Here is a 14,901-nt window from a genome sequence, read left to right on the forward strand (position 1 = left end):
GGTCTGGCCTGCAAGTGAATGGAACCACGTGACAGCTTCTTGACCGTTCAAGTCTACGTCATCAACTTGGAGGCCTTGAAATTTGGCCATGCCACTCAACAGCCACGCCTGTCAGTCCTTTCATGTGCACTTGATGTCCTGCGTACGTCATAAAAACTGCGGGAATTTAAACTACAACATTATGACATGGAATAATTCAGCTTCTCTTTATCTTAGGCTAAAAAAAAGTTTATTTTTAAGCTAACTTTTGGATTTTAAATCTGATACCATTTTCAGCCCTGCACACTTACTCCCTCAAAAAGATCAAAATACTAAACTCCTCCATGTAAACTCACTCTTCTTGTAATCAACCTTGTAATTGAAAATGGAGATGCCTTTAAATGAGTGCCGTAATTACCATTATCATCAGAGAGGGGAAGCCTCTTCATGTACACTTCAGTCTCAAGTGCTTACAGCCTCCCTCTGAGTAATTTGGTCCATCACAGTAAAAGCAGGGTAGGAGGGATTTTACTCAGCTCTGTATTTACCATCATCATTGATATCATCCTCATCATTAGCATTGCATTACCATTTACGCATTTCTTCAGGTTTGTCAGTTTATTCATGTTTACTTCTGCTAATTCAGTCATTCCAAATTCCTAATTACAGCCTTCACAGTCCCATCAAAAATCTCCAGCTTCGGAATTTTCAAAACCAGCCTCGCAAAAGGTTCTGAATGAACCCTCCAGTCTTTGAAGCAAAGTCCTATAGGGGAATAAGGGAGAGGGGTGAGGAGGTGAAAAGTGTGTGCAAAATACAGAGCATGTTGATTGGACGGCCTGCTACAGCACTGATCAAATCCCTCTGTAAATACAGCTAAAGCTGAGATGCCATTCATCGGAAACAGGCTGCGGTCAAATAGTCCTTTTTGCTTATGGAAGGTTCCTAACTGAGTGAGATGACCTAGAAGTATCTCAGTGGCAGCCATGATAAGAGCTGGTCCAATTCTCTGAATGTCAATTAACGGAGCCTCAGTGCTTCCTAACTCATCTCCTTTAGCATAGGACACACTGGACCTTCCTTCACTAAAGGAAAGGAGAAAATGCCGTCCCACAATTCCTTCCAGCAGCAGCGTTAAGCGACGCACCATCGTAGTTACTTTGCCCAGATCCACAAACATGTAAAAACACAACATTTGTGACACGATCCAAAACTTCTGAAAATCCTTCCCTCTCTAAAAAATATTTATTTTCTTTACCTAACAAAGCGCCTATAACAGGAAACCACACATTTCTGTCTGAATCTAATTTACTCAGGACCCCTGCCCTCTGCTGGCGAATGCAATACAAGCCAAATATTATAGAACATTACTGAGTGAAATGTTGAATAAAAGTGACTGAGAATGGATTCCAAAAAGATCTATGGGTCTTACAGGTGCCACAGAGGCAGGAGGTTCAGGGTCTCCTACCTAACCACTGGGATTAGTAGGATGGGGCACCCATGGGTTCTTCTTATTTGCCTTGTTCCATGCAAACCAGATTCTGAGGACTCTCAGCAGTTGCAATACATAATGCCAAAACAACAAACAAACTGATCACAGTTTCAAACTATAACTTACAATAAACATTACATGTGAAATTCAAAACATGGCAGCAGTTACTTGCAGGTTAATATACATTTATATGCTGCACGCAGTTTACTTGTTTACTGAAAAGATGTTTAAGGTCTCTGAGATACTCCTGCCAGCCAACCAGAGGAGCTCTAGGAGTCATGTTGGTTTATATGTGTTTTGTTGTGAAATGTCATGTCTTTCACTGAGTGTTCAAGGACAGCTGTGTGTACCAGGTACCCTGCTTTACTTTATTCCCCCGGGTGAACAATATTGATCTTAGTTGCTGAATTAGCATTTCATATCACCTTTCCTCATTTAAAATGGTGATTGCTGATATCTCACATAGGACAAATGGTTGGCTGGGGAATTGCAGCTGAGGGCGATACCGATCAGCCACGGAGAGTTAACGAGCTTATCATCACAATGTAAATAGAGGTGTGTGTGTGTGCGCGCGCGTGTGTGTGCTGATTGCTTTAGGGCCCATCCCTCCTGTGGAAGTGTCACAGTTAGTAATCAAAGGATAAACTGGAGGAGAATTACAAATGACTGTATCATCTGCGAATGTGACTGTGTCAGCTTTAAAGGATGATCATCCTTGGATGTCTGTCATAATATAAGAAGACCAGATTTATCAAGTGGGACTCTGCTTTCCCACTCTACCGGATGAAAGCGTATGAATTTACCAAGAACATCTGCTGGTCGATGATTCTGTCCAAACTGAGAATGGTCATAAACATGAGAGCTTCATATTTACAGTGAGTAATGATCTACACAGGCTGATACACTTTAGTAAAGAAGCAGTTGGTAGCTGATATTAGATTTTTGCTCATATTCATTATTCAAACAGTTGAGTCCCACACATTTTCCCTATAGGGCTGCACAGAATCATAACAGTGTTAAACAGTCCAGCTGCGTTTAATGCACTCAGGCAATCAGTGGAGTCATTTTTTTCTTTTATAAGCACATTGGAAGGGTTACAGGAGTTTTCCCATCCAGTCTGCATGTGTTTTGTGAACTTGAGGAAGGCTTACAGGTGTGAAGCAGCAGGAAGGAGAGGCAACACCTTCTGAGTATGAGTCCTGAAGTTGGGGATGAGCTGCTTCTACAAGTGAAGGTGCTACCTAGGGGTTTGTCAACGCGTGAGGATAAGGATGGAAGATGAGATCAGCTGGTAGATTAGTGTGCTGTAAGCAGCAGGGTTTTCTGTACGCACAGGCTGCAGGCCATATGACCGCATATTAAAACACTGTCAACCTTCTGCTTTCTTCTATTACAAGTCACGTCACTGTCACTTTTTCAAAATCACATTTAAACTATAATCTCAAGCCGAATGAAAGATTGCTGTCATCAGGCATCTGGTTCTGCGGTAATCAAAGAAACAAGCTGAGCAAAAAGCCGCTCTTGACGTCCTATATTGTAACGTTAAACAGCTTTAACTAGTTTTTTAAAAAAGGTTTTAATGACTTTGTCCTTTGTTTTGGAGAGGAGACCTCTGTGGATAAATCTGCTCCCATTAAAACCTCCTGAATGAAGGAATCCCACAATAAAAACAAGCTGAGCATGAAGGAACAAGATATGCTAACGTTAGCGTTGTGTCCGCTGAAGAGCGCCAAAAAAAAAAAAAAAGAAACATTTTTAACATGACACTGCTACTTTATTCAGTGTCTTCTCCTCATTGGGTCCATTTCTTTTGTGAGGATAATTCTCCTCCCGGTAAAAACCTCCTCAACGGATGAGCACAGGAGGAATCTAAACCTTGAAACACAATACAGCCCCTGCTGGGTACAACTGTCACCCAGCTGGACATTGTACGCACTTGTAGAAAACCCTGAAGCAGCAATGGCTGTCGCACTGGATGGTGAAGAGCGAGCAAAACTTGAAGGTTTATCTATGATCCAGCTCTCATCTGAGGTCATGAGCTTTGAGCAGTGACTGAAAAATAATATTGTGTATACAAATAAGAGAGAAAAAAGAAAATGAAATGAGGTTCCTTCACAGGGTTTCTGGACTTACCCTTAAGAACAATCCCCTTTGGGAGTGTTTTTTTTTAATGTTTTTGATGTATGTCAATCATCACACTCATTATATGATCATATTAAATTAAGATTTACTGTAATTACAGTGACAAGAGGTGTAAGAGGTGGAATCAACTAAAAACCGGCTGAGCTGGTGATGTCTGCTGCTTCCTGCTGCAGATTCACTGAACTGCATCATTGCATTCTTGCGAGTTTTGAGTCCAACTTGACACAAGTATAAACTCCTAACAGTCCAAACTGGAATGAGCTGTAGTCTGCATTGGGGATGGCAAAAGTCCTAACCACTTCACCCCTATTCTTTAGAGTTATGACCCACTCAGTTTTAATATTAAGATACTAACAAACACTTCTTTGCTGTTGTGTAAATTGCCCATTCTCTGCACAAAATAACCACTGTCTGGTTTTAATTTACCCCAGAAAATGTATATTTTAATTCACCCCGCTGAAGGTCTAATTTACTGCTGAATGTGTGCCCCATGTTGCTACAATGAACTCCAAGCTTACTGTGTGTGTGTGTGTGTGCTAATTAGTTTGGTAATATGTTGCACTGAAGCACAGTGGCTGACATAATAAGAGCCGTAGGGCGGGTGCTGCTTTATTATCTGATCTCGTTGCCCTGTCTTCAAGAGGGGCTCGGTGTTAAAATCTAGTCTTAGCAGCCTCATTATTTCAACAAATCTAGGTCCAGGTAAAACTGTGCATAACACAGAGTGGGAGGAACAGAGGTAGAAGGTCATCCACCCATGTACAGAACACATAGAACATGTGATATCATGGACAAAGCTAAGCTGTGTGAGAAATGAAAGGAGCATTTAGGGTTTAAGAGCTTCAACCATTCTCATCCATCATATCAGGCCTGGACCAATCTGACTGATGACGTCTGAATTGTAATGAAAAGCCAGAGCGATGTTTATATACGCATCTCAGTGTAATAATTAGGCAGCAAACATAAAGCACTGAATACAAACATGTCTGAGTCTAATTGTAGCAGCGTCTCTGCAGCAGTCCTACTCCAGAGGGAGATGTGAAAACTAACTAACTGTGTTTCTGGCTGTGATTTTACCACCCCCACTATTTATATCTACAGACATACTGTTTCAGTCAGACAGCAAAATGTCGCTCCGGGCTAGCTTCATAGCAATCTCCCGCTACTTCTTCCAGACTGTCATCTTTTTGTTGTCGCGTTGATTTGTGGGATTGGGAGCATCATCAGGCTACTCTTTTCCTCTGCTGTTTCCTCTGCACTCATGATCCTGCTGGAACAAAATAAAAATACTCTGCTTTTTTCCATCTTGCTAGAGTTGTTCTATTAACACATAACAAAACTATGTGTGTATGTGTGTGCACACACGTATATATTTTTCATCAGGAAACTGCACTTTTCTTTAGTGCTCCTCCAGGAAGACACAAGGTTCTTGCCTCTATTTAGTGCTCCGAGCTCTCAGTCAGTCTGAGCAATTCCCTAAACTACGCAATTTGGCACAAAGCACACTCGACGGGACTCAAAGCCTCCATTTCACTCTCACCGTCCACCAATTAGACCTGAAAGCCATAGGCTCATTAGATCGTCCAGGTTACAGGGTTCTTTCATTCCCCTGACATCTCTTTCACACTAACAAGACAAACTCTGTTAACATGGAGCTTCCAATTATTCAGAAAAATGTGGCAGTGCTGGTAACAATGCAGTGAACGGCCTTTTGTCAGTAATTTGCAGCGGCCCGTCTCCGTGACACGCTCTGAAGAATGGAAATGTAAGACGCTGAATTTTAACACAATGAAAATATTTGTTATTCAGCATGTTGAAGAGCAGCATCTAGCCCTGTTCTGACAACTCGTGTGTCTTCAGTAAGTGAGGACATTCCAAAGTTTGGGATATTCATCTCAATGGGCCCCTGCAGGGATTTTCATGGCAGCATCATGTCATTTCCCCAATTCCCCACATTATGTAGGTGTGATACTAAATCAATGGAACGCCAGCTGACACTGGGCGAGAGGTGGGGTCTATCACAGAGGCTGACATATAGAGATAAACAACCATTCACACTCACATTCACACCTACAGGCAAATAAAACTTTATTAAAATTTTCATTTTTGGAACAAAACAAAGATTGTTCAAGATTTCAAGATTGCCTGTAGATTTAAACAGCGTACAGACTCTAGAGGGCAAACTGGGGGTTCAAACCTGGAACAATCTTGCTGAGTGGCGACAGTGCTAACCACTGCACCACTGTGCAAATGAAGTATACGCATACACAGCACTGTCAGGCCTGGTCTTGTAAGTCTATCTACACTGACTGTATATCTAAGACTTGATGATTAATACTGTGTAGGTGATGAAGTCAAAATCCATACTATACAACAGTATGTGCAGTGTTTTTTAACATAGATGTGCATCATATGCAAACTACTAAAATGCAACAACAAACAAACAAAGAAAACAAAAATAACAGAGAAATAAATCCTTGATAAAAAAAACATTTTCAAACTGACAAACAATGCGGATTTTTAAAATTATTTGTTTTTATCTTACTGATAGTTGTAGTTAATTGTGTAAAATGTGTGTGCAAAATACATGTAAACAAATGCAACTTCTTTATCAGTTTTTGTGACACACTTTTGTATTAACTAATACAATAAAAAACAAAAACTCTGTTGCTGTTGAGAAGACGTAGCACTTAAACGCAATGTTTTCGCGGTGGACTTCATTTCCCATCAGCCATGGCGCTGGGACGACTAAAAAACATCCCTGAGTATACTGGAGTTCTATTTCAGGCTGAAATATTTCACTTACAGTTTGTGTTAACCGAACCAGTTTCTTTTTAGATTGCGTATAAACTTTCTTTGGGCTGATTAGCACACTATCGTCCGTTACTAGCAGCTTTTTCAAATCCTACAACACATACAGCAGCCTGTGTTAGTTTTTATTTGTCCCCTTTCCCTTCATTTTCAACGCGGAACTAAACCCAAGAGTCAAACATGTCTGTTTCAGGCGGCACCTACAAACCTGTGAGCCATGTCATTTTCGACATGGATGGATTATTATTAGGTCTGGAAGCGTACTTCTTGTATTACTTGTAAAACTGTGGCGATACGAAAACCCACCCATTTCCGCTAATGCCGTACTCGCGCGTGGTTGTCACTCCGAACTCCCCAGAAAAAACGTGAAAGTTACTGATTTCTTAGCACATTGCCAAAATAACCTATTACAGTTAACAAATGTGTGGAGTTTTTGTAACGTTGTTGTCTTCGGCTGAATTCGGCATTCCTCTGAAATAGCCATCTCTTCTACAAAGCTGAAAAAACAGCGCTTAGTGTTGCTAGAAGTTCAGCAACTTCTCCAAATGTTATCCAGATGATATGACTCTAGCTGTGACACATTTCATTGACAAAGCTTGTGTATTGGTCAGACATTTACCGAATCAAGTATCTGATCAGCTTGAAAATGGGTGACGTCATGCTCGACGATCATTGGCTGAGCCTGATCACTGCAGATCACCTAATATTTTACTGAATGATATGAGGCTTGGTATTCTAGCCCTGTTTAGGACTGTCTCCTCCATGAAAGGGGCTTTTCTTTTACATTGATAATGCAAATACACATGGTTAGGATTTAGCTCTATTGTTTTGTTAAGGAACAATGTTAAATGCTGCACATTCATAAGGCAGTACATTTGTTTTTGACTTACAGTCTGAGCTCTGTTATATTCTCCTCTGTTCCTTTGCAGGCTAAAATAGGTCTATGGCAGTGCACCAAAGGTTCCTTTCATGTTTAATCCTAAATGACATTTAATTGAAAGCCATTCGTTTTCTTTGTGTATCTCCTCATTTTAGACACAGAGCGACTTTACACCGTGTCCTTCCAGGAAATATGTGACCGATTTGGAAAGCAGTACACATGGGACGTGAAGGCCTCAGTGATGGGGAAAAGTGCTCTGGCTGCCTCCCAGATTATTCGGGACACTCTGGAACTTCCAATGACAGCAGAGGAACTTCTGGCTGAAAGCAGACAAATACAAGAGAGGCTGTTTCCCACTGCCAAACTCATGCCAGGTATTCATGATTTGCCAGTTTCACGATCGTATTTTAGGTCTTTCACAAAAGAATACAGAAATATAAAACAGTAAAATGCCACTGATTTGTTCTCAGCTGAAGAGCGACCTATCATTAGCTCTTGTGTGGGTTGCTGTCCTCTTTTTTTCCCTGCATGTAGGAGTGCTGCTCCCTCTGTGTGTACATGTGTGTATGATGTGCCAGTGTATGCAGATATGGAGCTGTTGGGGCATGTGTGTATGCAATCTACAGTGTTTTTTGTCAGGTATTGAGCACTCCAGCTTCAGTTAGAAAATTATTTTTTCTGATTAATTATAACTAGTTTAAGTAGGTCTCTGCTGTGACTGTGAGTCTCCATTGACTCTGAGGGTTCTCTTAATCCAGTGTGCTACTTTCCCTCATGGTATAACTAGTCAGTCTAATGATCATGAAGACTTAGCTTTCTGTGAATATCAGAAATTGGTTCAGAAATTAAAGCACATCTCATAAATGTGTCACGTAAGGATGGTAATTCAGCAGGTGCAGCAGTCTCATAATTGAATTCATCAGCTGATGTCTGGATTTCATCCTCAGAATGTCACACCATCATTTAATTATAATGGAGAACATTTCATTTGTGCTAGTAATGCTATTGAACAGGAAGACGCTGATTGTCAGGGTCGACGTATCAGAACCATTATGCAGATATTATTGTTTTGTCTGCTCAGTCATAAATGCACGGAGGCTGTTGTTTGGCTGCTGTGTGCTATTATAACATTAGCAGCGCATATTTGTCAGGCTAACATTGAAACATGGTTTCAGTGTGCAGATGTGATAGAAAGCTGAGCAAGTGTTCACTGGGAACGTCACATGCAATGCATGCTGGTACGTTTAGGCAGGTTCTCTGAGCAAGGGAATTTGGTTTCTTTGTTAATATCAAAAATAAGAAAATTCCTGGAATTTTCAAAGTTGTAAACTTTCCATGGGAATTAATAGGAATATATGGGAAATAAAGGGAATAAACATTATTCCCAGCAGGATAATGCTCCCACCACACCACAAAAACTGCTCAGAAATGTCTCGAGGAACACGACAAAGAGCCATGAGGTGTTGTCCTGGCCTCCAGACTCCCCAGATCCCAATCTGACCCAGCATTTGTGGGATTCTCCAGAACAAGTCAGATCCCAGGTCAACAGAGGTGAGCTTTGGGCTCTTTGTCGTGTTCCTCGAGACATTTCTGAGCAGTTTTTGTGGTGTGGTGGGAGCATTATCCTGCTGGGGGAAGCCCCTGACATTGGGGAGTGTTGTTGCCATTGGAGGGGTGTGTGCTTGGTTTGTTTTTGGTGGTACGTGACAAAGTAATGTCCAAATGAATGTCAGGACCAGAGGTTTCTCAGCAGAACAAGATGATTGATGTTATTCACTTCATTCACTAATGGCCATAATGTTATACAGCTGATCAGTGTATACTGGTCTAACCTTAAGCCTTGCATTGCAACATGTGTACCACCAGGTGTGGAGACACTCATACGCCATCTGAAGGAGCACCGTATCCCCATTGCAGTTGCAACTAGCTCAGCTGGTGTGACGTTCCAGTTGAAGACAAGCCAACACAAAGACTTTTTCAGTCTGTTTGACCACATTGTTCTGGGTGATGATCCTGAGGTCAAGAATAGCAAACCTCAACCCGACTCCTTCCTGGTCTGTGCCAGCAGATTCAACCCTCCGGCTTCACCAGAGAAGGTAAGTACTGCAGATTACAGATGTACCACATTTGAAATCATGGTTTGATCTTTTAAATATATTCTCTGCCAGGTCAATCCACTTTGCTGGTGGATTTGGAAGTGATATTTAAATGGTGTACAAATGCATTTAGAGTCAGTGGAGGGCTGTGAGTGGAGGCAACTAGATGCATTTAATACTTTCATACCACATAAAGCATCATAGACCATCCAGGTCCATTTCAGAATTTATTCCATTTGTGTGATACCTTTGCCAAACACAATATAGCAAACATTGTTAATCTAGAGCACCATTATACAGCAGCTATATTCACAGTTTATCTACTCCAGCTCTCTTAAATTACTTGTTAAACTGTTGAAAGCTACTAAAATGTCAACTTTAAAACCTTTAAAACCATTAGTAGGTAAATGGTGGATGGTTTGATATGACAGACGCAGCTCCAAAGCAGAGCACCCTGTTGTATTTTTATCTTATAAAATGTTGGGAAGCGAGAACATTTTACAGATGTAATAATACACAACAAAAAGAACATACATCAAAATTATACATTAATGCTGTAAAAATTCATGGTTGTAGGGTGTACTTTTGCAGATACACAACAGAAGTAACAGTGAACAAGTGTTGACTGTTTTTTTTTCATAAAGTAGCTTGAAAATATCAGTAGATGCTTTTTTTATTAAATTATATTTCTGTTTTTAAATGTCATTGCTTTTTCAAAAGTAATGCAACAACAAAACGTAGTGAGACGATCTCAGATGAACTACATGCTGTCAGTCATCTCCACCTTCTGTCCAGCACCACCACCTAAATTACAGCTCACATACAGCTCCAGTCACATTATTACTCACTAGCTGTTGCCACCTTTTTTCCTCTCTCTCTCTCTTTCTCTAATACTCTGGCCATATAATTTATTCTGTTTAATATGTTATTAACTCTCCACTGTGTAACCATCCACCATACATCCACCATATACACTGAAATGTAATCAATCCAGTGCCTTATTTTACTTAAATACTGTACTCTCTCTCAACTTAAGACTGGTTTTCTAGTATATACCCTGGATTTAGCCACTGGAAGGCTTTCACAATATCAATAACAACAACACACAATAACAATATGGAAAAAGAGCCCTTCATCTTCTGTAATTGATAATTGATAATATAATGGTGTTTGTCCTAGTCCTTTAATCATCAAACAAACAGATCAAGAAATAGGGTTCAGAGATTTGCTGCTTGGTCAGTGTGCTCTAAGTGATGGTGTTTTCTAAACTGTTGTGTTTGCATCACCATAGTTACACCCATGCAATCTGTGTGTGTGTTGTTGTGGCTATATTTGGTATTATTCATTATATTGAAATTTCTAATGTATTCTGAGCTCATGTTTGTAAATGAGGTGGGTAAAACATTAGACCTGTAGACCAGCAACACTTTTCAGTTTAATGGAGTCCAGGTCAACAGCCTACAACCTCAATAATAAACACCTCTCTGTGTTAATAAGAATGGAACATTTTTATCTTTGTAAGGGTAGAATTCACACCTGAGATGTTATATTGAATTAATTTTAGAGGTGTATGTATTAAAGTTGTTGATATCAGTCTGACTGTTGTGAACCACTGCAGAATCCTAACACCCCATGGTTTTTGCCTGTATTTCCCAGCAGCAGCTCTGAGTCTGTATTTGTGTCAAACTGTGGGTTGGGAATTGATTTAGAGATAATTGTGGGAAACAGATCTGCTCAGAGCTCTGTCTGAGTGTGTTGGGGATATGGCTTAGAAAACTGAACCATTGAACTTTAGATTTTATTTGGTTGTTACATTTTTTTTTTTTTGGGTAATTTGAAATATGTGGCTGGCCTGATCTGTCATGCACCCACATGGGCCATCTGATGGTGAAAGCATACTGGATAGACAGATTGACAACCTGATGATGTACCTTCAGTGACAACACAACTAGAGCAGGTAGAGGAGACATAGGACTATATGTCAACAGTATGTTAAACTGTATGTGGTTGTGTTTAGCTGCTTGTATGTCAGCCAGTGGCTTTTTATTTACAGCTAATGTGCTCCATTTGCAGTAATACAGGCAGAGCCTGATGTCAGCCGCTCTCTACACTGACACACACTTCTGCTGTGGCACTTTGATCAAAAGTGGTGAGCTTTCAGGGTTCATGGGCTGTTTAAGATATATTTTCAGACACTCTGGAAGCCTTTCGCAGTGTTGAGTCAGTCTAAAATAGCTGCCAAATATCTCACTAAAAGACACCAAATAACAGTGTGAGGCCTGACCTACTTTCATGAAAACATCCGCACTGTAGATCATATGTAAAAAAAAATCATGGTATTATGTTTATTTGAATACATTTAGCGCTGATCATGGATCAGTGTGTGACTTGTAAATTAAATATGTAACTGAATGACATGCTTTGCTTTGTTATCACGATTTCATCTCATCTAGTGTCTTTTTTAGTAATACACTGTATGTGATGTACATTGTCACCCATAAGTCATACTCTTGGTGTGTGACAATGATTGAGTAATAATGAAAAATAATAATAATAATAATAATACAGAGCTATGAGCAGGAAATCTGTTGACATACCTGCAGCGCACAGAAGACTGAATGCTTTAGAATTTGTAGACAGCAGAGATTATGGCTAAATCGCTGAAAAAAAAAGGACTTCAGAAAAGAGTCTGGGTGAATATCATGGATAAGAGAGAAACAGTTACCTTGACAAAAGTACCCAGGTTGTTGTGTTGGTAGATTTTCATGGGCGCTCAAGTTTTTTGTAGGCTATGAAACAAATTCTTAAAATTAAAATCACAAAGGGTTCAGATTGAAAAGGTTGGTGCTGCGGTAGAGTCTCATTTATCATTTATGGACAGTAAACTTCAGGAACACGTTTCACCTCCTCAGAGAGATTGATGAAATAACTGCTCAGGGAAAGAATGCATTGAGTTACAGAAACTAGTGGAACAGCAGATATTGTAGAGGTGATATAAGGGCTTTTTTAAAACAGTTGACTGAAAAGAAGGTTTTTCTCACCCTTTTGACCTCCAGCAATCTCACTTAATGTGATGGGATCTGCATCTACAAGGCAAGTGCTGCCTGAGAGGCTACTTATCATAGCCAGGAAACATCAGTCACCATGGACACTGATGGATGCCTCGCTCATTCAGCTTTTATAATACGTATGCTCTCCCCATACATGCATAATGTCCACCAAACAATCAACATGTGCTGGAGAATAGACAGTATGACCGATTTGAGAGTACGTTGTGTTAAAATTTTGTGTGAAAGGGTCTGTTCCCTTTATTGCATACTAAATTTACTCTTATTATTTTCTGTGCTGTACATATAATCAACAACAAGACTAGCTTGTCTTTGAAAGTTTGGTTAAGTCAGATTCTGTAGCCCCTCCTGAACCATGACATGACTCTCCCAGCTTTGGTAGCAGCAGCCACACAAGTATACAAAACATAGATGTATATGGATTTGTGCCTCTAATACAGAGCGGTATGTAACATTATTAAATCTCAACAAGCTCAAGGTGGAGCAGACAATATTAAACATGAACAGGGGATTTATTCCTCCTCCTGTGGAAGTAAATGCAACTGGAGTCCAGTGTGGAAAGAAAAATAAAGAACAATCACACCCCCACAGAGCTATAACAAAAAATTTCGTACTGTTTTTATTCTTTTTATACAACAGCTCTCATGCTCTACCTGAGAAACAGCAGAAGAATTGTATGCTGATTAACATATTTCCTAAATTTTATAAATGAGCTGCTCAGTTTGTGCCGTGAGGACTCAGCGTAGGCCTTTGCTTGTGAATTGCCTTATTCATTATGTTCTGTCAATCAAAGTGTTGGGAAACCATGGACTTTTCAAGTCATTTTCTAAGCATCGCCTTCAACTAGTACATCCTCTGTATTCAACTTTTGTTCAGGACAGCCATGCACAGAGATTGAATTGGAAACATGCCCTTGGAGCATGAATCCTGTAAAGAGAAATAACCGAGTTCTTTAAACATGAAAAGTAACTTTTATTGAAATATTTCTTGTTAACAGCTGCCCACTCACATTACTCATTGCACTGAACTTTAATGCAGACAAGTCAGCTAAACTGAATGTTCACAAGACACTTAATTTTACTGTTTGTGTGCCTGTATTCATAAGCCCTTGGCATTTTGTTGTACACATACGGTATGCAACTAAATGAAGAAAAATGTAACAGAAAAATGACAAATCAGAGTGAATTAGCTTGTGATTATGTGGCATTTTGCTGACACACACAGACAGCAAAAGAAATACTGATACAATGAATCTGCATCTGTCCTGGAAGTGTTGCTACCTGTTGCCGAGGTGGAGGGGCTGGAATATCATGTTTTGTTAGCATGGAGCACTGTTAGCTAACGTGATATGTTAGCAGGAGTAGCAAGGAGCAAATATATTTCGAGTAACTTGTGACCATGTCACACTCCCTTACATGCTCTGCTAGTATAATTATTTTTTATGGACTCTTAAAATCTCAAGCACATAAATGGCAGGATACATCTAATTTTGTTATTTTAGTCATCAAGTGTCCTTAAATACCACTATAGCTGTTGAAAGCTAATCTGTGGCTCTTACAGTGGAAAATGGTGTAGAATCTACTCCCCATACCCCCACAGACCAGAATTATAATATGTTGATTGCTCAGTCCAATGTGAATAAATACTGCATTATGAATTTTAAACTGAAGATTTACTATTTGTAACACTTTCTTAAAGTGCATGGTGTACAGTAGGGGCAGCAGACACAGGTAGACAGATTAATGTGAGGCTGCACAATGAGGAAACAAGCCAGAGAGCAGGAAAGTCAGTCATTTGTTTTCTGGCAGAGTACCGCAGCCTCAGTCAGTCTTCTTACCATCATCGCTGCCTCACTTTCAGCTGCAAACCATCCCATTACACGCTGAAGGTCATGATCTGATAAAGCCACTAGACTCACATTTTCTCTGAGAGCAGAGATGCAATCCCAAAGCCAACATATGGACACTCTCCACACCTGTGACAAAAAGCCAATGAGATTTCCCACTGTTAGGATTTTTGAAGCCTAAATACAATTAAGTACAAAGCTAACGTTAGGCCATAAACAAACTACACCATTACACACCTTTCTTCATAGAAAGTTAGTAATAGCATGAAAGACTGTCAGTATAAACACAAGGCTGTAAAGGTGGAATGCTATTCTGCATTAAGATGTTGATAACCCCTGTAGTCTCATTTAGCCACTTGTTAGCAACCTCCCTTTTTAAGACGTGTAAAAGCTTTAAAAAACATAAGGGGGGTATTTTCTGACAGATTTTATGTCATAGAATAAAATATGAAAATGTCTTGAGCTTGTGCTAAAACCACAGACCTTATTTCAGGCATCGAACTAAAGACTTGTTTAAAAAACCCCATTGTCTTTTGGCTGAGGGAGCCGTAAGTGCTAAAATGCTAATTTCTCTCACTACTCTATTA

The 14,901-nt window shown here is 39.9% G+C and overlaps 1 protein-coding gene across 1 annotated transcript in view; it reads left to right on the top strand.

The window, feature by feature from the left end:
• Nucleotides 1-6,501: 6,501 nt before the first annotated feature.
• The window catches only part of pudp (pseudouridine 5'-phosphatase), a 32,226-nt gene continuing 23,826 nt past the window's right edge, over nt 6,502-14,901 (top strand). The window contains exons 1-3 of the mRNA XM_018704500.2: nt 6,502-6,674; nt 7,460-7,678; nt 9,171-9,400. Coding sequence (XP_018560016.1) covers nt 6,605-6,674; nt 7,460-7,678; nt 9,171-9,400 — 519 coding nt within the window. The 5' untranslated portion in view covers nt 6,502-6,604. The remainder of the gene's footprint in view (nt 6,675-7,459; nt 7,679-9,170; nt 9,401-14,901) is intronic.

This window comes from Lates calcarifer, linkage group LG7_2, assembly GCF_001640805.2.
Source record: "Lates calcarifer isolate ASB-BC8 linkage group LG7_2, TLL_Latcal_v3, whole genome shotgun sequence".
Taxonomy (NCBI): domain Eukaryota; kingdom Metazoa; phylum Chordata; class Actinopteri; family Centropomidae; genus Lates; species Lates calcarifer.